Genomic DNA, 25,424 nt, shown 5'->3' with positions numbered 1-25,424 from the left:
ATGGTGTTTTATATATGTGTGTGTGTGTGTACATATATACATATATGTATATATGTATATATATGCATATACATATTATATGTATACATGCACACATGTCACATGTGCAAACATTAGAACAGAGGCTTTCATAGCTGATCACTGTATAATCATCTGTCACTTCACTTTATTTGGATATTGCTGATCATCCTTAGCTTCCTGACTTTCCTGATAAAATATTATTCTAATCTTATGTCTCCTTTGATGGTTCCTCTTCTTCACCCTTTTCCTAAATATTAACAGACCTCAAGACTTATAATTCAGTTGTATGGTTTTCTGTCTGTATAGTCTCTCCATTGGACTGTTCTCTCCCCCTCTCCTTCTCTCTCAGTTATCCCCAACTGCCTAATCAGTCATTGAATGCTGACCATTCTTCCTTTGTAATATTTCTTGTATTAGTCTCTTCCTTTCTATTCCCATTACCACTATTCCAGTTCATGCCCTGATGACCTCATGTCTAGACTATAGCAATTGCTTCCTAACTCATCTCCCTTCCTGTCTGCATTCTTCCCTGGCTCTAATTCATTCCACCTACATCCGACAGATTAATCTTTCTGCAACACCCTGTCGATCATATAATTCACCTGCTCAAAACCAACCAAAACAAACCAAAGAAAAACCCTTCAAGGGATAGAATCCAAACACCTTCACTTGGCATTCAAAGCCCCCCAAGATCGAATCCAAATCCACCCCAGTCTCACTGCAAGCTGGGAGTGATCTCTACCACAGTACATTTGTGGCGATCATTTGGAATTTGCTATTTATGTTTGACATTGTTTGTCTTCCCATCTCTCTTATCTTCCCAACTAGAGCTGAACCTCTTCCAGGGCAGGGGCCTTACACTACTTTACCTAAACTCAGCATCTAACCCTGTCCCTTGCACACAGCTAGTAATCAGTGGTCATTTTCCAATTGCTTTGTTAACTGACAGCTTGTAGCTAGTGTCTGGAACTAAGAAAGAGCTGCAGGATAAGGAAAGAGTCAGAGCTGGAGGCAAAGATAGAACTGGGAGGGGAGCAATGTGGCACATTTGAAAGAGCACTTACCCTGGAGGATGACCTTGGGTAAAATATTTAACCTTTTTGAACCCTTAGTTTTCTCTTCTGTAAAATAAAGAGATTGTAGGAAGGGAGCTCTCTCGTCCCTTCCACCTCTGCATCTATGATACTTTCATCCTTTATGACAAAGTGAAAGAAAGGGACCATAAGGCTGTATAAATGGATAGTGTGATACAAAGAGAGTCAGCCTCAAAACCAGGGAGACCTGGGTTCAGGCTCCACTTCTGACACATACATACTGTGTGATCCTGAGCACGTCACTTAACCCCTCATTGCTGCAATAAACCTTGCTACAAGTTGTATAGAAAGTACCAACCTGCACTAGAGTGGAAAGTTCCTTAAATCTCCCTAAAGCAATGAAATCACAAGTTTCAGTTTCTATCCCTATCTTACAAAAAACCAAACCAAAACAAAAAAAACAAGGCATTTTTCCCCCTTGAATAAATCTGCTTAGGTGTAACTGACAGAGATTCTGAGAAGGCCAGAAACAGGTAATATAACTCATTCTGTTCAAATATCCACCCCTAAAATAACTTTAGGGCTTTTGTAAAGGAAAATTGAGCTTCTTATTCTACCAAGCCATCAAACTTGGCTTTAGTTTAGAAATAGAGTTGCTTCTCTCAAATGCTATAAAATGCATGTAAAAGCAAAAAATCATATTTAATGGACATGAGAGATCTTTTAATATGATATGATGCAGGATTTTGGGGTGGAGGGAGAGATGGAGTCTAAAATGTTACAAGCCAGCTTTTATCCAATCAATCAAAAAGTAACAGCTATGAAAAGCTAGCCTCACTCTGCTGAAGCATGCTCTGATATGCTGACTATCCATCCAGCATTTTGCAAGAGGCTGCCAAAGTAGATGCCTTCCTTGATAGCTCACAACCCAGCATGCAAAGTCTTCATTCTGTAAAAAATCTTTAACCTGTCTTATAAGAACCAGAGCCAATTTGTGTAATGCTTATTATACTTGATACATCCTCTTGATTTTCAAACAAATGATGATCCTTCTTGATGTCTACCTACATGGAACTGGTGTTATCTGGACAATAAAATCTGTAATGTGATCATATTCATTGTAGGATTTCATATACTAGGATGGCATGTTGCCACTTCTCCCCTCCCCGCTCCTGGAGGCCACAGGCCATGTCTTATATCTCTGTCTAGAGTCCCCACAGCACCTAACACAGACATTGTCACCTTTTTGTTTATTTGGGTTCAGACCTGTGGTTTCATAAGCATGAGGAAGCTATTTCCCTAATTCACTGTTGTAAGAAAAGGTGAGGGTCGGGGGAAAGAGGAGAGAGGGGAGGAAAAAGAGAATATTGGAGAGAGAGAAGGGAAAAAAAGGGAAAGAGAAGGGAAAAAGGGGGAAAGAGAAGGAAAGAGAGGGGAGGAAAAAGAGTGTTGGCAAGAAAGGGCTGAGAAGAGGGAGAGAGAAGAGAGAAAAGAAGGCAGAAGGGAAGGGGAGAAGAAGAGAGGGGAGAAGGGAAGGAATCACTCACACAAAGTGGTTCCGGGCCTTACCTTTTTCACAAGTCAAGTAAAGGGTGGTAACAGAATATATGATATCTAATGTTCCATCCAGGTCTAAACATATAGTGTTTTCTTATTTCAATAGCGCAACTCCTAATGTGGAAATCTTTGTAGAGTAACAATACCTTTGCTTCCAGTGTGGAAACCCATGCAGATCAGTAATATATCTGTGATTTATAGTTTTGACGGTTTGCCAGAGGTATTGAGAAGTTAATTGAGTTTCCCAAGGTCACTCAGCCATGATGCAGTAGAGGCAAAACAGAATCTAGCTATTTCTGAATCCAAGGACTGTGTTCTATTCACTATATGTGTTGGCTTTCACAAGACAGGTTCACATGGTGTAGGAGTGAAGAGGAGTGGTGAGCAGTGATTATTGAATTTAATTAATATAGAGAAACAGTATGGTCTGAGCATGGCGGCATATGCCTGAAGTCCTTGCTTCTAGGGGAGTCTGAACCTGGTGTATAGATTAAACTTTGGAGTTTTGAGCTGCAGTAAGCCAAGCCAATCAGGAGTCCTCACTAAGTCTGGCAGCAATATGGTGAGCTCCTAGGAGCAGATGGCCAGCAGGCCTCCTAAGGAAGGACAAACCAGTCCAGGACAAAAGTGGAGCTGGTCAAAGCTGTGCTGATCAGCAGTGGAATGGGCCTGAGTGGCTGCTGCGTTTCTAGCCTGGCAACCCAGTCTAAAAAATAAAAAGGAAGAGAAGGAAAGGGTAAAGAAACAGTACAGATAATTTAAACCCAAACTGGAATATTTAAACCTCCTTTCAGGTAAAATTAGGGTTGTGTTTTTTTTTTTCCACCTCAATTTTCTCAGGATCACTCTGTCTCCTCCAATCTGTCCACAGAAAGACAAGACCTATCTATCCCAGGCACCAGTGATTTGAGTGAACGTGATATCAGACCCCTAACTCTGTTCTCTTGGACAAACTGTGTTGGCCTAATTCAAATAGCTCTCTGCTCTTCAGGTTAATTCTATTAGGTCAGAACAATACCTTCAAGATTCAAAGTCCATCTCTTCTTTGAATCAGACAGAAGACTCTTATAGAAAAGAACATTCTGGAATCTTATTGGTGTCTTCAGAGCTTTCAGTTCAAAATGAGTACAAAAATCAGACTGGTTTTTTTTTTAATTGCCAAGCACCAAAATAGAATCCCCAAATTGCTCTCTAGTAGAACAAATGGATTTAAAAGACAATAAAAAGGACAAGGACCTATTTTTCTATTAGTTGTATTATTATTGTATCAAGCCCCATTGACAACATTTTCAGCAGTCAAGCTGCTTTGATAGATGGAATAATCCATGGGTTTTCTGACCTTGATCAACATGAAGAAAATTTCAGCTGAACTGTGCAAAACAGCTACAATGACATAAATCACTTCTGGACAGCACAGTCTCTCTCTATAAAGGGTGAAGCCAACCTATCACATATCAAGCTGAGGGATGATCTCATCCACCAAGAGAAGAGCAAGAAAAATTCATTAATCTGCTGTATTTCTACATATGGATTCATGATCTGCTTTAGGATAAGAAAGGATGATGAGAATTTCCTAACAGAAAGGGTTTACATTTAACCAAATCATTCTAATTCTGCTGCTTTGAGTTTAAAAATAGAATATGACCAGTTGGAAAAAAAAGAACATTAAGGGAAGAGTGTTTTTTAAAGGGAATTAAGCATAAATTCAAGTGATTCATGTTTATTACACTTTTACAACTTTTTGGGGAATGGCAGCTAGACCCATTATTTCAACTTGCAGTTGCTTAAAATGCATTTTAAACAATAACTCAAACTGCTGGAGATTTGTCAAATTTTAGCATGTAAAAACCAGCCTTTTGGGAGTGGTTGTGGTGGTAAGAGACAGTAGTAACGGGTTAAGAGATTTGCCTAAGGTCACACAGCTAGAATTTGTCTGAATTGGCATTTGAATGCAGGCTTTTGGGACTACAAGGCTGACTTATTTTCCACTATCTCATATTACTACTTTAAATTGTCTGTTTTGATTAAACTATCACAATTAAAATACTGTAGCTACCCACAAAATAATACAAAGTATATTTTGATGAGAAAGCAATGTACAGAGAAACACTGCTGATGTTAGTGGAGCAAAAGTTCCCTCAAATGATTCCTTAATGGAAGAATAGATGCTAGCACAGGGAAGAAGACTTTTATTTATTTGTTTTCTACAGATGCAGGCTTTCTACCTGTGGGAGAAGAGGAAATCCTCCTTTTTCCCTCTCCTTCTCCATCCTTGTTCTAACACTGGTCACTGACTGGACTGTTATCTTTTGACTGCCCCTTGGGCTGCCACCCCTTCGGCTGCTGTGGGCTCTCCCAATCCTGCCTACTAGGACAGACTTCCTCTGATGTGCTACTTGGTATAGGAAGTGTGGGGAAAACAAAGGATGTTAATGATGATTATATAGCAATTTGATTAAATTTAATAAACATTAAGGACCTATTAAATGTTAGACACTCTGCTAAGCTCTGGTGATTACAATGACAAAAATGAAAAGAGTTTCTCACTTTTAGGAAGGAAAGAAGAAAGAAAGGAAGGAAAGAAGGAAATAAGCATTTATTAAGCACCTACTATTTGCCAGGCATTTGCTAAGCAATTTACAAATGTGATCTCATTTGATTACCATAGCAACCCTGGAAAGTATGTGCTATTATGATTCCCATTTTACAGGTGAGGAAACTGATGCAGAAGGAAGTTAAGTGACTTGCCCAGGGTCACACAGCTAGTAAATTTCTGAGTTCTCATTTGAACTTAACTCTTCCTGATTCCAGGCTCATCACTCTATTCACTGCCTGGCTTCCTATCGAATGAGCTTACATTCTACTTATAGTGATGATTACACTATGATTACACTATGTGCCTCACAAGGTATGTAGTACATTGTAACATACTTTGTAAACTGAAATGTGTTAATAATTATAACAGTTGAAGTTTCTTTAGTAGTTAATCTAGCTCATCGTGTAATTTCTAAGCAATTCATTTCTAGTGAAAACACCAGTGCTCTGATCAAATACAATAATATTGCCAAAGGACACATACTAGAAGGCAAAAGCCAAACACTTAAGCAAAATAGCTAAAAACAAGAATTACCCAGCATGCTTCTCTCTTCATCCACAAGAACTAAGACCATGATATAACTATAGAAGCTCTGAGTATCCTAAATCCACTGCATGTCAGACCTGTACCTTCATCTGAACCACGAATCTCACTTCATGAACGATTCACCCATGGGCTAGCAGTATAGGCAGTATGAAATTCTAGGTATAGACAAAAGGAATTCAGTCAGAGGATTTAGAACTAGAAGCAGGGATGTGCTGGAGCCAGCTTAGACTGGCTCCTAAGAGTTGATTATTAAATTTTCAGCATAAGCATTTATACTTTGGGAATCAGCAAATACTAAAATCAGGGCATTGATTGGTAATGAAATCAAATAAATCAAAAATGGATTGTTTGGTTGATTCTAAACTTAAAAAATGTTGATAGTGCAGATTAAATGTAACACTGTCATGTGGATATATGTGTATACGTATATATGTATGTATGTATGTATGCATGTATTTTTCCCAGAGACCTGGTTGCTAAATATTTCTTCTTATTTATTCTGGTACCAGATCTATTTGCAAGGAAGTTTTAATCTTCCTAGAGTGTTTTTTTCCTCCCTTCATCCACCCACTTAGACAGCTAAGAGACCTAAAAAATTCTGAGAGGAAGCATGATATAGAACATAGAGTGAGTGCATAGAGATCCTGACTGAGAGTCAGGTTTCAGACCCCATTTCAGTTACTTTTTTTACCATGGGCTATTCATTTAATCCCCCAGAGTTCAGAAAATATTAAAGCTCTGTATAATGATAACAATAATTATTGAAGTCTAACTTTCTCATTTTAGAGTTGAAGATAATGAAATCCTCAAAGAGAGATAGTCTAGACTCATGCATAGAGTTCCAGACTTAGAATAAGGAAGAACAGGGTTCAAAGTCCCACCTTTGACACAAGTTTTGTGATCCTAGGGAAGTCACTTTGATTCTCTACTCCTCATTTTGCTCAGCTATAAAACTGGTCTTGATGGTCTCTCAGATTCCATTCAACCCTAAATCTATGATCTATGATCTGAATGAGGTTTCTTGTCCAAGTTCACAAAAGGCCAATAAGTAATAAGTAGCAGGGCTAGGATTTGACTCAGGTCCATTAACTCACAAATTCAATTCTTTGTACCCCAACAATATGATTGACTCTATGCTTAGTTATATGAAACTTGGGTCACTCCCTCTCTCTAGACCCAAGTAGAATGGGGGTAGAGTAGACATTTCATTTCTAAGATTCCTTTCAACTCCAAAATGCCATGACCTCCCCAGAAATCATCTTAGTTCTGGTAAAGAAAAATTTTCCAAACAATCTGGGTTCAAATCCTACTTCTGATGGGTACTACACCTGAATGATCTTTGGTAAGTTAACCTTCAGGTGATCCAGTTTCTTGAGGGACTCTAAGATAAATTCCTGAACCTCAGTCTGGAAAATAAGTCACCAGCTCGAATCAACTTTTCTGTCCCCTTCCTTATTTATTGTTACAAGGGCAAAAGGCAGAAAAATCCTTATTAAACACTTCTGGGGGAAAAGGCAGTGTTAATTAAATTAAATTCAACAAAGATTAAGTACTTACTATATGCCAAGACTTATGCTAAGGGCTGGATTAGCATGGTATTATCCCTATGGAAAAGGAGTGGTCCCTTCCCTTCCAAGCTGTCACCACCGTCATCACCACCATCACAACCACCTAAACACACACACACACACACACAGTGCTGCCTCTATCTGGGGCATGGTCAGGGCCAAGTGCGTGATACCAACATTTTTACATCTTTCATTTTTATTTCAGAAGTTCAAATCAAACGAGAAAAATGGGAGAAAAATTAAGTATTACTACCTCTTTTTTGATACTTTAAGGTCTTTACTACTCACATACTGATTTACAGATTTACAGAAATCATCACATTTAGTGCTCAGGATAATACTGGAAGGTCGTCAGGGCATCTTCTTTCCCATTTTGCAGAACAGGATTTTCCCATGCCCAAGGTCCCTCAGCTACAAAGAGTGCTTCTGGAGCCAGATGCAGAACTCTTTTGACTACATCACAACTCCCCCCCCCCCTTTGCTGTACCACATCTGTTCTCCCACTATAGCATAGTTGGAGAAAAAAACAAATAAAACATAACAAAGCATGCCAAATTCTGTCAATACCAAAGTGCAAGATGCTAAACTGAGGGTAAAGTGGCTAGGGTGCTGGGGGAATCCTTGCTATGTCTGAAGGATAATCCTTGGTATTTGCTGTGTTTACATCTATGGTTCTGTCACTAAGGAGCAAGGTGTCTGGTTGCTCATCCATCATGATGGCTTCCTGTCCATTTGAGACTTATTAAACCTGATACCAGATCCATTTTCAAGACACTTTCAATCTTCCCATGGCTCTTTCCCCTCCCTCCCTCAGTATTTTTTTTCTCAAAGAATCTTGTGATGAACATCTCAATTTCATGCCTCTGTAACATGACTAAAAAGTGGAATCAGCACAATTACAGATGAAGAATCAAGGCAGATAGCAGAAATGAGGCCCTCCTCCCCCCCCAAAAAAAATAGTGCACATCTGGAAAAATGATTCTTACTCAGGGTAGGGAATTTAAAACTGACTGAGACTGAAGAAGAAATGGTATGTTAGAGTGGAAAGAGTGATGCACTTGGGGTCAGAGGATGTGAGTTCTAATATCAGGTCTTCCACTTACTACTGGTCTGACCTCCGACAAGTAATTTCTCTGTAAACCTTTTTTTCCTCCTTTAAAACATAAGAGACTTGGACTAGAGACCTTCTAATTTGTCTCCTAGTTTTACTATGATGATGATCAGAATTTTCATCATTCTAAAGAGAAGAAACATCCAATATTTCCATGTTTATGTGTTAGGGTAAGTGATCATTTTTTAAAATGGATACTTTTTATTTTTATATCACCTTCATTTCCCACTGTATCATGCCTCCTACTCTCTCCCAAAGAGCCATTACTTACAATAAAGAATAAACAAGTAGAAGAGGGTGGAATTTCTACAAGAAACATGTCAAAAATTTTGACATTGTATGAAGTATTTTACATACAGAGAGGGTGATAAATTTTATTTATTTAATATATCAGAACCATCACATTTTTTATTTTTCAAAATAGCATTTTGTTTTTCTAATTACATGTAAAGACAAATTTTAACATTCATTTAAAAATTCTGAGTTCCAAATTTTCTCCCTCCCTCCTTTGCCTCCCTCCTCCCTAAGATGGGAAGCAATTTACTATAAGTGCAATCATGTAAAACATATTTGCACATTCACATACTGCATCACATATTGCATCACATATTTTCATCACAAATCTTATCTAGATTCCAACAAAACCCAAATGAGCTCTGCCTCAGTACAGGCTGTGTACTGGCATATTGTCTTCTGCACATTCCCAAGATGACCATATAATTATAGACTTTACCAAATATCTCCTTCCTAGTTGATACCGTAAGTTGAAAATGGCAGGGCATTAGGTCTTTCCCATGTCTGCGAGTTCCATGTATCCTATTCACCTTTCACCTAGACGACAGCAACAGGTCCCGTGTTGAACGCTACATTTCCCATCTCTCTTCTCACTAATCCATCCTCCACAGACCTGCCAAAATCATTTGCCTAAAGTACAAACCTGATTATGTTATCCTTGCTTAAAAACAAAACAACAACAACAACAACAACAACAAAACCTTGAATGGCTCCCTCTCAACTCCAGAAGAAAACACATTTCTGGTGTGTTCACAATGTAGTTCATATTCTGGCTCCAGCCTGCTAACTGCTTCTTGAACTCATATGGCTCCCTATCTCTCTCTTCCATGTCTTTGCACAACTGTTTCACATATCTAGAGGAACACTTCAACACCTCTTAGATCCCCTTGCTTATCCCAAGACTCAGATCACCTGTTTTCTCCTATAGAAAACCTTTCCTGAGGTCCTTAGTTGTTAATGCTCTCTCTCCTCCCCTAATTACGAAGCAGCCATACCTACCTCTGTGTGTGTGTGTGTGTGTGTGTGTGTATGTTTATGTATATGTGTGTGTGTGTGTGTGTGTGTGTGTGTGTGTGTGTGTGTGTGTGTATCTCTCTCTCTCTCTGGAAAGAGAGGGAGAGAGAGAGAGAGGGAGAGAGAGAGAGAGGGAGAGGGAGAGAAAGAGAGAGAGAGAGAGAGAGAGAGAGAGAGAGAGAGAGAGAGAGAGAGAGAGAGAGAGAGAGAGAGAGACAGACAGACAGAGAGAGAGACAGAGAGAGAGACAGAGAGAGAGACAGAGAGACAGAGAGAGAGACAGAGAGAGACAGAGAGAGAAAGTATATATGCGTATCCCCAGTAGAATATCAGTTTCTTGAGGGAAAGAGCTAGGTTGTTCTCTTTCTTAAAAAATGTTTCTTTGTGTTCCCATTGCCTTGCAAATGGTAGACACTTAATAAGTGCTTGTTGGGTGAAATTAGAATCCTATCCTTCTCCATCCAAACAAGCCTCTACAGCCACTCACGCCTTTGGATAAATTTTCCCTTCCTAGGTTTGTTTGAAAGGCTCAAATATTCTATCTGGTTTCTACCATTTCTTTCTGTACTCTGAATCTAAATATTTTCTTCCAATGGTGGCTGCACCCAGTCATTTGTGGCCATAATTCCTCATGCTTCATTCACTTGTAATAAGCATTTATTAATATGGCATCTAGAATAACCCAGAAATTAGAAGAGTATGTATATTCAAAAGAAAGCTGGCATTTCCTATTAGCTAGGCCACAAATTTGTAGTGTTCCTTTTCATAAAAACCTAGCAATGATTTTGTTCCCACATTTTTCAGAACTGATAAGCCTCTTTCTGAATTGTGACATACAAGATAATCAGTCCACACACATATTTTAAAACATGCCTAGGTGTGGGGGATATAAAATAAAAACTTGGCATTCAAGGGTTTTGCATTTTAATGGCAGATGCAACATACATTCATGTAAGTCCTTACATATATAGAAATTGGGGCAGAGAAGAAATCATCAACTCAGGTGTGTTCTATTTAGTGTTACTGCTGGCACTTGCCACACTTTCTTCTCCTTGAATGCTAGAGCTATCTTAAGCCTCTTGATGAGTAATTTTTGGGTCAATGCTGTTATTTCTAGGGGCATGTTCTGATAGTAAGGAAGTACTCTACTTTGTCTTTGAGCTGTCAGAAGCCCAATGGGCTAATCTACTTCCACCTCCATAGCCAGAAAGCTATGTTAAGTGAAAACAAATCACAGTGATTACTTGTACTCACTTCCAACCCCAGGAGAAGGAACTTCACTGGCACCTTCAGCCAGAGGTCTGTGAAATCTGGCTGATCAATGTATTAAGCATTTTATTGATTCCCTCCACACAGCATCATCTTACAAATGCATGTGTTGTGCATGCTTCCAACATAGGATACGTGAGAGTGGCCAACATGGAAAAGACTCAATTCCCTGACGTTCTCAACTTAAGGTATCAGGTAAGAAGGAGACATTTGGTCAAGTCCATAATGAACTTAGACCCAAGGGCAAGTTCATAGAAAAGAGGAATTCTAAAATGTTAGAAACTGGGAAGCAAAAAATATCCAAGTTAGAAGGGACTGGAGAAATAATGTAGTTAAGTTTAACTTGATCACACATTCTTAAAGTGTAGCATAATGGATAAAGAACTGGAGAAGGAGTAAGAAGACTTGTACCACAGTCCTGGTTCTGCCATTAACCAGCTAGATGACTGCACAAATCATTTGACCTCTCTTGGTCTCATTTCCCCAGCTACAAAATGTGGCAGTTGGAATAAAAGGTCCCCCAAAACTTTCTTTACTAGTTTTTCTATTTCTATGAATCTGTGAAACTGATTCTTGAAGAGAAGTGGCTTTTCAAAGTTACACAGCTGATAGGTGGAGGAACATTTAGTCAATAAATGTTTATTAAGCTCCTACTATGTATTAGGTACTGTGCTAAGATGGAGAGAGAAAGGTAAAAACTTGCTCTCAAGAAGCTCACAGTCTAATGGGGGAGACAACTTGCAAATAACTATGGATAAGCAAGATATAAACATACAATATTGGAAATAATCAAGGGATGACACAAGAATTAAGTGGGATCAGAAAAAAAGACTTTCTATAGTTAACCAGGATTTTAACTGGGACTTGAAAAAAGCAAGGGAAGCCAGGAAGCAGCCACATGGACTTTCAATTAAAAGTCAGGTAGTAACAACTAAAAATTTCATGTAGCATTTGGTTTTCTAGTTCTGTAATGTACTCGTCTTGCCATGGTCAAATCACATTTAGAGTAAGTTTTTGTTTTTTGGTTTTTTTGGCCATCATATTTTTAGGGAAGAAGACTTTCAGTAAATCCAAAAGAGAAAAACCAAGGTGAAAGGACTGAAGAACACACCATATGAAGGGAGTTTGAAGGAACTGGGAATGTTTGGAGTGAAAAAGAAGGATAGGGATATAATTGTAGGCTAAATATAGAGAATGATTTTTTACAGGGGTGGGGAACCTGTGGCCTTGAGGCCACATGTGGCCTTCTAGGTCCTTGGGTGTGACCTTTTGACTGAGTCCAAGTTTTACAGAATCAATCCTTTTATTAGGGGGAATTTGTTCCATGAAGTTTGGATTCCGTCAAAGAGCCATGCCTGAGGATTTTACAGCATTCATTTCATATATTTTTTGTGTTCTTTTCATTTACATTATGTATTTTTTGTGTATATTGTTTTGTTGCATGCTTACTTCATTCTGCATCAGTTCATGTAGATCTTTCTGTCTTCTCTGGAGTCATCATAGTCATCATTTCTTAGAACAAGAGTAATACTCCCTTATGTTCATGTACCATAGTCTTTTTAGCAATTACCTAAACAATGGGTATTTGTTTCCAATTCTTTGCTAACATGAAAAAATGCTGCATAAATATTTAAATGTGTTTAATGTTTTAATGTGATAAATATTTAATGTAATTTTATTTCTTTTCAATGGCCTCCTTGGGGTATAAGCCTAGGAATCAAGGTAAAATAGTATGGATAGTTTCATTATTTTACATACATAATTCAAAAGTGTTTTCCTAAATGACTGTACTGATTCACAGACACATCAACAATGCATTAGTATGTTTACCTTCCCACAGCCCTTCAAACACTATTTCCATATTTTTTTTCATTTTTGCCAATTTGTAGGTTGTGAAGTGAAACTTCAGAGTTGTTTGTATGTGTATTTCACTTACCAATGATTTTAAACCTTATTTCATTTGGTTAATAGTTTGCATTTTTTTGAGAAATATTGATATCCTTTGGCCAACTGTATTTTGGGAGATAATGTCTATTATGTATGTATGTATTTATATGTATGTACTTATATAGTCATCTGTATATATGTATTATATATACATACATACATATTATTTATATATCTTGGATAACAGACTTCTGTCAGGAAATGTGATACAATTTCCTAGCATTAATCTGCTTTTCTTCATATCGTACATGCCTTAATTCTGTGCCAAAGATTTTCAGTTTCATGGATTCAAAGTTATCTATTTTATCATCTGTGATTTTTCCCTCATTTCATTAAGAATATACATTTCCTGTCCAAAATGTGAACAGTGATCTGCTTCTCTCCAATTTTTAAAATAGTATGATCTTCAATTTTAACATCGTGTATATGTGTGTGTGTGTGTAATATACATATACACACATATACATAAACACACATTTTATATATATACACATATACACGCATTTTATGTATATATACATATATACACACACATATTTTACACACATACACTTATGTGTATACATACACACACATATATACATACACATATACATATATACATACATATGTGTGTATATGTGTGTGTGTATGTGTGTGTATGTATACATATATATATATATATACACACACACACATATATAATGCAATGCAGCATCAGATGTAAGGTACTGGTCTAAGCCAAATTTCTACCATCTTTCTTTTTCCAGTTGTCCCAGAATTTTGTTTAATTGAGTAGGGGATTTGCCCCTAAGTAATATATATTTTCTGGTTTATCAAAAATTAGATTATTGAGCTCCATTGTTTCTCATTCTCCCTTATCTAATCTGTTCACTGATCTGTTTTTTAACCAGTAGTAAATTATTTTGATGACTGCTGCTTTATAATATAGTTTAAAGTTCATAAGTGTTGTTTCATCTTTGTTCCTACTCTTTTCAATAGTTCTCTTGACATTCTAGATCTTTTCTTCCTCCAAATGAATTTTGTTATTTTTTTACTGAGTTCTGAAAAACATCCTTTTGACAGTATGATTGGTATAACATCAAAACTGTAAATTTACCTTATCAGTAATGCAATTTTTATTAAAATGGCATGGCCCAGATATGAGAACTGAATAGTTCTCTATGTTTTTAAATTTTCTTTATTTAAGGAGAACTTTTAAAATGAATCTATAAAAGTCTTCTGTGGACTTTGGTAGATTAGATTCCCCACATAATTTATATACTTTGTTGTTATTTGAAACAAAATTTTCTTTTTTATTACTGCCTCTTAGATGTTGTTATTATTATAGAGAAATGTTGATTTAATTTTTAGACTGCAACTTGGCTGAAACCATTGTCCCAATTAGTAACTTGGCTGATTCCCTAGGATTTTAACAGTATACCATATAATCAGCAAATAAAGATAGCTTTTATCTCCTGTTTACATTTCTCTATACCATTAATTTCTTTATCTTGTCTAGCTATTTTCTTTTCTGAACTTGAATTATTTAAGATCTTTTTTGGGTTTTCTGTTTGGGTATTTATATTTCTGAAGGTATTCTATTTTTTGTGTTCTCAAATTTTGTTAGGATATACTTGTGCACACAGTAGATTCTGATGATTCCTTTCATTTCTTCTGATTCTGCTGAGATTTCATCTTGCTTACTTGCTATTTTGATAATTTGATTTTCTACCCTCTTCTTTTTAATCAAATTGGCTACAAGGTTATGTATTTAATTAGTTTTCCCTAAGAATCAATTTTTAGTTTTATTTATGCTTTCTATGGTTCTCTGCCTATTTCTCCTCTATTTTTTTTGTATCTCTACTTTTGTTTTTTATTTTATGTTTATTTGTTGGCTTTCTATTTTTTAAATGCATATTTGGTTCATTAATCCTTTTTTTCTATTTTGTTAATATATGTTTTAGGGATATGTTTTTTTTTTTGTTGTTGTTGTTTGTTTATTTCTTGTTCCGTGAGGACTATTTAGATGTATCCCAGAAATTTTTGTATGCTTTTTCATTACTTTTTCTGTCACATAATTATTCACTGCTTGTATACATTGTTCTTTAACTCACTCATTATTTAGGATTTTTTTTTGTTAAGCCTCTATTTGGGACTATATCTTTTCTTTCCCTGAATCAATTGCCATTTTAACTGTGCTTTAAAGGATGCATTTACTATTTCTGATTTTTTTACATTTTCTTTGAAATATCTCTATGTCTTAATATTATTTTGGCAAAAGTTCCATGTGGTTCTGAGAACTATGTATATGTATATGTGTGTTCTTCAGTTGAACAAATTATTTTCGAACACGCCAAACAACAGAAACACAAGAAAGCTAAACAAATACAGAAACCAAAGACAACAACAAAGCAAAATAATAGAGAGACCATTAAGAGATTTCTTTCTAAAAGTACACAAGGAATTGATATTTATAAGAGTGATGCATACTACAAAGTGATAACACATTTCAGAAAAAGAAACCTAAGATAGGGTCTTCATAATCTTTAATTCTATGAGGAAGACTGAGACTAAAGAAGGACCAAATAAAATGGTCTTGACTTAAATAATAAAGGTCTAAATAGACAGCAAAGAAAGATAAATAGTGGAGAGAATGAAGAAAGAAATCATTTTTAGAAAAAAAGTCACAGAAAATGAAAAATAAAACCTAACGAACACATTTAAAGGCAAGTGATATTTACTTGACCAATTGAGAGGAAAAAAAGAGGGAAAAATTAAACTAGGTAGGAGGAAAAGAGAAAAAGGAGCTAATGAGTAAAGCAAAGCTCTAAAACTAGGGAAAGGGGGGACAAATAAGAAAAGGAAGTAGTCTAAACATGAGGAGAAGAGAACCTATGGGAATAACCTATGAACATCTCATTTATTAAATGTTCATCTTTTTCATTAATGATTAGGCTGAGGTCTGTAGGGTATATCTGACTGGGTTGCATCTTAAGCTTCTTTGCTCTTTCAAAAATATATTTATCACCTCCTGCAGTCTCTTGTGAGTGTAGAATACTTGTGTGCTTTATTTTTTTTTAATCTGCAGCCAATCTTTGGATTCCTTTATTTTTTCCTGTACTCAGAAGTTATGGGCAGTTATTCTTGCATGACGTTTTTCAGGTTTTTTAAACTTGTATTCTTCTGAGAGACTTAAAAATCTTTAATTTGTCTTTATGCAATCTCTCCTTGAGATCAAATTCTTTCACTTCTTTGGAAATAGTTTTTTAATGTCATTGCTTTTTCCTTCTCTTCTTCCACTGTCCATTACTTTTGTTTGCATTCTCAATCAGTTATTGTGTCTTTTGTTTCTTTCATGAGACATTCTTGTATAGATTCAAGTTTTTCTATTCTACCAATTATTATGGCCATGCAGGCATTAAATTCTGCTTCCATACTTATTTGTTTTTTTTGATAATTCAGGAACATTTGGCTGTGCTTCTCTGCTGTCTTAGGAAATCAGAGGGCCTTCTGTCTCATCAGGTATTAATTCACTTTATTTTATCCTACAATATTTATTTGTAAATATCTATATTCATTTAGAGCACCTTTAGTTAGCATATTTCCTTGTTAGTAATATCTTTGCTCTTAGTATACCTATTTATACTCAAGATATTTAACTGAGATCATTAGCTATTTTTCTTTTCCCATTATGTTCCCTTATTACTCACTTTTTTACTCTCTCCCTTTTGATCACAGATTTTGTTGGGGCTGATTCTCAAAACCATCTTGACATCCTCCCATACTAAGTAAGGCATATTTAACTGGTCTCAGTCTCTGCCCCAAGTGACTTCTGGGGTGAGGTCGAGGGACAGAATTGGCCTTAACTCCACACTGGGTTCTCTCCTTCAGGCTTAACAGAGGACAATACAGTGACACATGCTGGAATCTTGCTCTACTTCCCTGTTTCTCAGTTCTTTGGCTGTGCTCTGTTGCAGCACCATTCCTGACATACTGCTGTCCTAACTCTAGCAAGCTTGTGCCTGTTGGTTTTCTGGGACACTGAGAGGAAAAGAAAGGGCAGAGGTAAGTTCTGTTGTATAGCAGTGGGTCAGATTATGTATCATTGCAAAGTATATTTGGTGTTGGGGGAGAAGCTGTTGAGTGAATGACTTGGGGGTTAGGGATTAGCCTTCTCTGTTAGTTCATCAGGTTATTATCTTGTTAAATTTCTTTACGTCCTAGGGCAGGGGTCAGCAAACTATGGTGGAAGGCCAAATCTGGCCACCTGTTTTGAATAGCTTGTAAGCTATAGAAAGGTTTTTTAGTCATTTATATACAATGCCATTTTATTTTAAAAATGTAAAAAAGCATTCTTAGTTCAAAAACATTTGGCCAAATGATCCAGTAGTTTGCTGACCTCTATCTTATACTAAGGAGATAAAAGAAATTGCTTTACCTCTTAGACATAATTCCTATTTTAGAAGCATTTAAGAAGTCATGAGGATTGCAGAAAATGTCTTAATCTACTATCTTATTGGTCATATGATTTAGAAGTTGGCTCTCAAATTTCAAAACTGCTTTGTATTACATGTTGGGGCCATAGGTCCTCAAAACTTAATTAGCGTGTTTACTATGAGATCCAGCAACACTGTCCTAGTTGGTGATTCTTTAACTGTTTCAGACCAGAAAGTTTGCACTACTAAGAAAGCTACTCAAGCTGCTTACGTGCATTTTTTTTTTTTTACCAAATGATCAGAAACTGCTTAGCAGTAAGAGCCCGGGGGTGAATGAGAAGAAACTGTTTCCTTGTCAGAGTTTATGATCTTTGACAAATGGGTTTTCAGCCCATTCTGACAGATTTTTCTCACTGAACGATCCATCAACCCTTGCTCTCATCACCTGGATCTCAGTCTTCATAATAGTATTAAAATTCAGATGGATTTTACACTACAAATAAAAATGAATTTGAATGCCTCGGTTCCCCACTGGAAACCTGAGCACTGTAAATGTCAAATGGGTCCTGCTTTTAGAAGCAATCCAGACACTTCAAAATGATGAGTTGCTTCCTGTCACCTTTGCTAAATTTGCATTAGTTTTTTGGTGCTCCTTCACCTGTGCAAGGAAACAATCTGTGTTTTGTCTTTCCATTTAGGGTGAAAAGCTCTGTAAGCACACAGTATACCCCTTATGACAGATGATGAATGGCTGCCTATTTCAAGAACTAGCCAAGAAAATACCCAACTGCAGGGGGCCCCCACTCTCAGATTAATTAACCAGCTAGACAGGGAAAACAAAATTCAAACCAAACCCACACCCCAACACATGCCATGAATTTTCCCCAAACAATAGAGCACAGTCTGCCAAATGACAATTAGATCAGTGACTGAATGATGAAAAATAGATTTTGAGAGCCAAGAGAGACAGAGAAGAGTGAAAAGGAAAAAAAAAAAACCTTTGCTTCAGTCATCAGATGTAGATGGAACTGGGAGCAGAGCAAGGCTAAAGATTCAGCCCCTCTTCATTAAAATGAGAACTCTCCATCTCCTCAAATTCATGGATTCTTATCCATCATTATAACTGATCCAAGCATCAAGAAAAGAAGGTTCCTTTCAACTTAAATGTTCTTATGAAGTAGAAATAAGGGAGGTGATAGGGCAGGGAACGGTGGATGGAGAGGGTAGAGTTTAGAAAGGAAACTTAGAGCTTTGGGTTTTCTAAAAACAGAACAAACATACAAAAAAAACTATCAAGCACTCAGCAATCATGCAAATCTGACATCCAAATCTGAACAGACGGTAGAAGCCTGGAGAGTAGGTAAAGGAAGGGAATGGGGCAAGGTGAAAAGAAAAGAACAAGAAAAGGAAAAAATAAAGCATTTTCTTTACAGGTCTTTTAAAACTCCTTCCTTAATCAAAAGAACTAAAATTTTTCTGGAAAACATTGCCAATTCTCCCTCGGAGTGTGAGGCATCCATGAGATCCACAAAGGCCGACAAGGCTGACACTTCAGAGGGAGGTGGTGTTATTACTTTGGCACCTCTGTCATCTGCTGTCACTTCAATTCCACTTTATCAAATTACTGATTTTGCTAGAAGCATTTGGATTAAATGGAGAGAAAGGTACACACATCCAAACATGTGCGCACGTAGTTGTCATCACATCGATGCTGAAATTTCATAATTATATGTCACAGTGACAGAAGCACCAGAGTGCATTAGAAGAACTGGATTATGATCACTCAGGGTATCCACAGCTTACTGTTGAAGTGCCACATCACATCTGTCTCTGTACAAGACAATAATGATGGACAGCACAGTGTCCAGGGTTGGGCATGGTGTGTGGCACATGGTAAGTGCTTAACTTGTTGAGTTGAACTGAAATGTCACTGAAAGTGCACTGGACCAGGAGTCAGGAGACCAGGGTGTGAGCCTCAGCTCTGCCATTAACTGGCTATGTAGCTTTAAGCAAGTACTTCACCTCTCTGGGATGTCCTCTCACCACTGATAAAATAAGAGGATGGATTTGATGATCTTATAACCTGGCCCTTCCCATCTTTCCAGGCTTCTTACATCTCACCCCTTTCCATGTACCCTACTATCAACAACTGGCCTCCTTGCACAAGATAATCCATCTGCCGACTCTAGGAATTTTCACTAGTTGTCACCCTTGTCTAGGATGAGCCTCCCCTCTGCCTCCTGAATGCCTTCAAAGCTCAGTTAAAATCCCTCTTTCTGCAAGAAGCCTTTCCTGATCCCCAGTAATGCCTGTGCCTTCTGCCATGAAATTATTTCCACTTTATTCTGTATATATCTTGTTGGTAAGTAGTTGTTTGGATGTTGTCTCCCCAATTAGATTGTGAGTTCTTTGAAAGCAGGAACTATTTTTGCCTTTCTTTGTACTCCCAGAGATTAGAACAGTGTCTTCCACTAGTAGGTGCTTTTTGCCTTGACTTTCAAGAACCTGGTCATGTGCATCTATTATCAATGGGAATAGTCTATGTTGCAGAAAATATCATAGTCATTTGCATTTCACCTTTTCTTTTAAAATGGTGGTTTTCCCCAATGTGGACCACATTGAAAGCATGTTATAATAAGTAGGCTGGCCTCTGTTCAAATCTAAAGCACTTTGTTTATCAGAAGGGAAATTAATATAGAAAAGAAGGAAAGCTTTCTAATAAATGTATGATCTTCCAATCAACTCTAGTATCAGAGAGTGAGACTGAAGAAAATTTAACAGCAAGAAGTATGACATAATCTTAACTTTTTTGGAATGGACCTGTGACTTCACTAATGTAGGGAGCTCCCTATGTTAAGACTCTTTCTCCCAAGGCAGACTGGTGTTTTCTCTGAAACTAATAGTCTTAAAAAAGTTATCTGTGCCATTGTGAGAGCAAATGACTTCCTCAGGGTCACAAAGTTAGTATGTATCAGGTGCAGGATTTGAACTTAGGTTTTTTTAGGCCCTTCTATGAGATTACACAATAGTATCTAATTTATTGTTATGTATGTTAGGTAGTTATTGTTTTTCCCCAAATAAAGGAGTCAGCATGGCATAGTGGAAAGAGGCCTAGTAAAAAGTAGCTTCAAGTAAAAAGACTTAGGTTCAAATACTTCTGCTGCTACACAGCAGCTGTGGGACCCCATGAAAGTCACTTAAACTCTCAGTGCCCCAGGCAATTATGAATTTAAGTTACAGATGAGTTACTCATCTTTACTAATAAAGGAATTTCTATATTAGCAGGTTCCTAGCCAATGAAATCTCAGACACACACACACACACACACACACACACACACACTCATTGAAATAATATGTTTAGACTGTTAGGGAGAAGCTCCTCTTTTTGTCTTTCACATTAAACTCCTCCTACATGCAATTCAGCTATAAATGCATCTCCCCTAAGCCCAATTTGAAAATTCATTACTTATTCATCTTCCTACCTACTCTTTTAAGAAATAGACAATAGGCTTAGATGTTTATATTCATTACAGATAAACTAGGATACAGTAATCAATGATGTTAACTGCCTTTTCATTTTTTATTTTTATAAGGAGCATATAATAAATATATATTTGTCCTTTCTTTTTAGTGACATCACTTTTCTAAAATAAAATCTTCTAGGCAGGAGCAGGTCAATTCAAGTCTTAATTATTATTATTTTTTATCTGCATGAATCAAAGAACCAAGTTGAATACTACTAGAAGCACTAGTTGGGGAGAAGCTCTAGGCCCTGAGTGGCATATTTGGTGTCTAAGAGGGCATGGAGCATGGCAGGCTGAGGTACGATTACTGGAAACAACTCAGAGTAGATTGACAGACATTTATCAAGGGCACCAACCTGCAAAACACAGTGACAAGTACCCGTGATAAAATGATGAAAAATGATTAGCCCTGCCCTCACACTATTTATATTCTAATAAGTGGGATAAGATGTCTACACAAATAAGCATAATTCAAGGTAGGGCATAGAGGGAGCAAGGGTGAGACACAAAATATTCTTAGGGAAATTTGAGGATTGAGAGATCAGTTTCAGGTAGAGTAGAGAAAAGAATCCAGGAAGGCTTTCCACAAAAGTGCTATTGTGGCTGAACATTGAAAGAAGAGAAGGAATCTCAAAGGCAGAGATGAGGACAGAGTGTGTTCCAATAATGGGGAGGACTATGGTCTATGAAAATGAACAGGGGAAAAGAGATGCACAAGTGGTTCAGAAAATGGCTTGCTTGGTTCACTTTGCCTAGGACATAGCATGCATAAAAGGAGAGGGGGTGGAATGTGAAATCTGCCTGGAAAGGTGGAGTGGTATCAGATAGGGGAGGGCTTGAACTGCTGGGGTAATGAGCTTGCATTTTATTCTATAAGTGATGTAGAGTTGCTGAAGGATTTTCATTAGGGAAAATCAAAACTATGTATTAGGAAAATTATTTTACAGTTATTTGAAAAGATACACTGGAGAAGTGAGATATCAAAGGTGGCTGACCAACTAGAAGCCTACTGCAGTAGTACAGATGAAAAATGATGGGAGCTCTAAACTAGGAAGTGGAAGGATGAGTAGTGACATCAGGACAGGTTTGAGTAGAGATGTGGAGGTAAAACCTTTTTGGGTTGTAACAACAGAAATGGTTATAGGCCCTTCTTGAAAGGGTAATCATCCAAACCAGTGATTTCTTATAGCCCTACAGTAGGGGTTCTTCACCTTTTTTTGTGTGTATCCTTGCCATCAAAATAAAACCTGAGATATGGAAGTGACTTCCACAGGAAAATTTGCCAATAAGAAAAGCCACAAAAGAATCAAAGTAATACATAGTTGTCTAACAATTGCTTTTTCCTCATGGTGTTCACACTATGGTCTCCAAAGATAAAAGATGGAAAATAAAAACAGAAAGCCAGGGAATAGAACCCTAGGGATGATTACCTGGCTATTGCAGGTGTTGGCTGTCTGTGATGTGGTTGGTGACTTTGTGAGGTATCTTGGACCTTCTAGGACAATAAATACCAAAGGGCAGGAATCAGGCATAAGGATAGAATGCCAGTAGAATGCTGAATGGTACACACTCAGCAAATTATCAGTATCATCATACGGATAAAAGCAAATTAAGTTAGAATATTAAAGAGTCACCTTTAAAAGCTGTCTAGAGCAAAAACTTACAACAAAATAAACATGTTTAATACTTTCCATACCTAATTCCTCTAAGTGGTTTTCACTCAAGATCTCTCATATCAACTATGTTTTAGAAAAACAGATTTAACCTTTTGAATAGGACTGCCTTGAATTTGTCTAATCAAAACATGACTCACCGACCCAATCATTTTTTCTAGCAATTCTTTCCTTAAGCATGTACATTGATATCATACAGAATGTTTAAAAATGATTAAAAGATATTGACTTACTTTTCTGTCTTCTACTTCCACACAGGAATTGCAATCTGTTTTAATATCCTAGAAGCAGGTGGGGAAGAGGAGGGAGAAGAATGGGTGGGAAGAGAGAAAGAAATACACTGGTCATTTATAGTCAGAGGACAGGCAGCAGTGTTTTTGAACTGTAAATTTTTAAAAGGCATCAAATATCCAAGAGTTGTTTCTTGAACCATTACCCTTTATTGTGCATTGGCGTAGCATATAACTTCATGTTTGCATAGTCGACTTACCAAGGGCTTATGTAAGCCTGATTAGAAACATGTGGGATGAAGTCAAAAGCTATGGCTCAGAGACCACAGAGATATGCTGGAATCAGCTCATAAAATAAAATGCCACCCTGAAGTTGACTTTCATGTATGGAGATACCGTCACTAAAGAGAGGCAGTGTCTTCCCCAATTTAACCCCAGACACTTTTCTATAGGGATCCATTTAACTACACACCCCCACAGCATACATCCACAAACCTATACCTATGATTCAAAATTTTCATTCCATGTTTAACATTCAAACCAAGAAAGTAAATGCATTTATTCCCTTTCTTCAAGTTTCATTGGTTCTCTGGAGTAGTCATTAAGATGTTGATCCAAGTTACTGGCTGTCTAGTACATATGCACCTAAAGCTACCATGTTGTAAATGAGAAGCAGTATGGTGTAGTGGACAGAAAGAGTCAGAAAGATCTGGGTTCAAGTCCTTTTGGCACAAACAGGCTGGGTAATTTTGGGCAAAGCAGCTGATCTCTCAATGACCCCCAGGCAACTCTTGAAGATTCAAGGAAGAAGCTTCAATTCCTACATTAGTGAAATCACAAGTGTAGACCAAAAAAGGGTTGGAGGGGAGCAAACCCTCATTAATGCTTTATAAAAATAAGATGCTGTGCTGGATTCCTCCTTAAAACTGTACCAGAAGCAAAGGTTAGTATATATAGACAAGCTGTGTTCTAGTAGTCAATTTTGAAAAGACCAAACAAAGAACTTCCATTTCTAAATGATCTTCCCTCAAAAGGAAATAGCATAATGAACACTAAACACTCAGTTTCATTAAATGAAAGAAAAGGGGACGACTTATCAGGTGAGGTGATGAGTATAGATCTCCAATATAGATCATTTAGGCCACGTATCCCACTTGTTTCCTTGTCAATTTTGTCCCCAAGGATCCAGGGAGAAAATTTTCTTAATGTGCCTCCCCTCCTCGAATCAGAGCATACTTGAAAACACCAGAGGGATGTAAAATGGTAGCCTCAGAGAAATAAAGGCTCAAATAATGCACTCTAGGCTTTTCCTAAGGAAAGCTCCCCTCAAATATGTCTGCCGAGGAGAGTGAGTAATGGTAGATTAACACGTTATGGGAGTGATGAAAATAACACAGATTTCTCTGAGATGAAAGTTGCTATTCTAGAGACAAGGTGACAACCTCTTCTCAGGTCTTTGTTGCATCACTCTCACTCTGGGATGCCTACATTTCCTTTCACTCCTCTGCTGGAAATCAGATGGATTTTTCAAGAGTAACCTGGATCAGATTTAGATTCAGTCTGCTAAAGTGGCAGGTGTTAATCAACTAACTAACTAACTAAATAAATCAAGAGCTGGTTTTTTATCCGCCATTGAAGACCAGGCCAGCAACACACAAAGCCATCTGGCCCAGTCAGCACTCTTGCCTTTTCCCCAAGATTATTCAATTTATTCTTGTCAGGATTAATTTAATAAAACCATGCTGGATTTTTTTATTTAGATGATATTGTTGGTTTGTCATCTTGCAGATCAACACTGCTGGCACCCTGGAGGACTGCATTTTGCTTCTGAACAATGTTGGACCAAATGGCAAAAATGTCACTTTTGCAGGAACAAATTATTGTTGGTATCATGCCTTGTATATCTGGTGTCTCTGGATGGTCTATGACCTGACCTTTTCCAGAGAAGAAGTAGTCAAGTAAGTACCTCATCCCAACTTGATGATTTAGCTTGGAAAATAGTTTAACTCTCTAAATGTTAAGTATGAATTCTGAGCCATGTGCTTCTGGACAAGCAATCAATTACTCTAAGGAAAACAAGCATTCTTCTTTCCACAGTTAGATCTCTGATTGACCCCTACCTAACATACACACACACACACACACACACACACACACACACATATACATATATATACATATACATATATATGTATATGTGTGTGTGTGTGTGTGTGTGTGTGTGTGTGTGAGAGAGAGAGAGACAGAGACAGAGAGATACAGAGGGAGACAAAGATAGAGATACAGAGATAGACACAGAGAAGGAAGGAAGGAAGGAAGGAAGGAAGGAAGGAAGGAAGGAAGGAAGGAAGGAAGGAAGGAAGGAAGGAAGGAAGGAAGGAAGGAAGGAAGGAAGGAAGGAAGGAAGGAAGGAAGGAAGGAAGAAGGAAAGAAAAAGAAAGAAAGAAAGAAAGAAAGAAAGGAAGGAAGGAAGGAAGGAAGGAAGGAAGGAAGGAAGGAAGGAAGGAAGGAAGAAAGAAAGAAAGAAAGAAAGAAAGAAAGAAAGAAAGAAAGAAAGAAAGAAAGAAAGAAAGAAAGAAAGAAAGAAAGAAAGAAAGAAAGAAAGAAAGGAAGGAAGGAA

The 25,424-nt window shown here is 37.3% G+C and overlaps 1 protein-coding gene across 26 annotated transcripts in view; it reads right to left on the bottom strand.

Annotated features, from left to right (window-relative positions):
* The window catches only part of RBFOX1 (RNA binding fox-1 homolog 1), a 1,746,265-nt gene that overhangs the window by 1,072,461 nt on the left and 648,380 nt on the right, over positions 1-25,424 (bottom strand). For all 26 annotated transcript variants that reach the window (XM_078152767.1, XM_078152757.1, XM_078152768.1 and 23 more), the window contains one exon: positions 22,808-22,855. In XM_078152767.1, the coding sequence (XP_078008893.1) occupies positions 22,808-22,855 (48 nt within the window). The remainder of the gene's footprint in view (positions 1-22,807; positions 22,856-25,424) is intronic.

Source organism: Phascolarctos cinereus, unplaced genomic scaffold, assembly GCF_003287225.1.
Source record: "Phascolarctos cinereus isolate Bilbo 61053 unplaced genomic scaffold, phaCin_HiC Scaffold_4;HRSCAF=312, whole genome shotgun sequence".
Lineage (NCBI taxonomy): Eukaryota > Metazoa > Chordata > Mammalia > Diprotodontia > Phascolarctidae > Phascolarctos > Phascolarctos cinereus.
The sequence above is the reverse complement of the archived record's forward strand: the minus strand, read 5'-3'. Positions and strand labels throughout refer to the sequence as shown.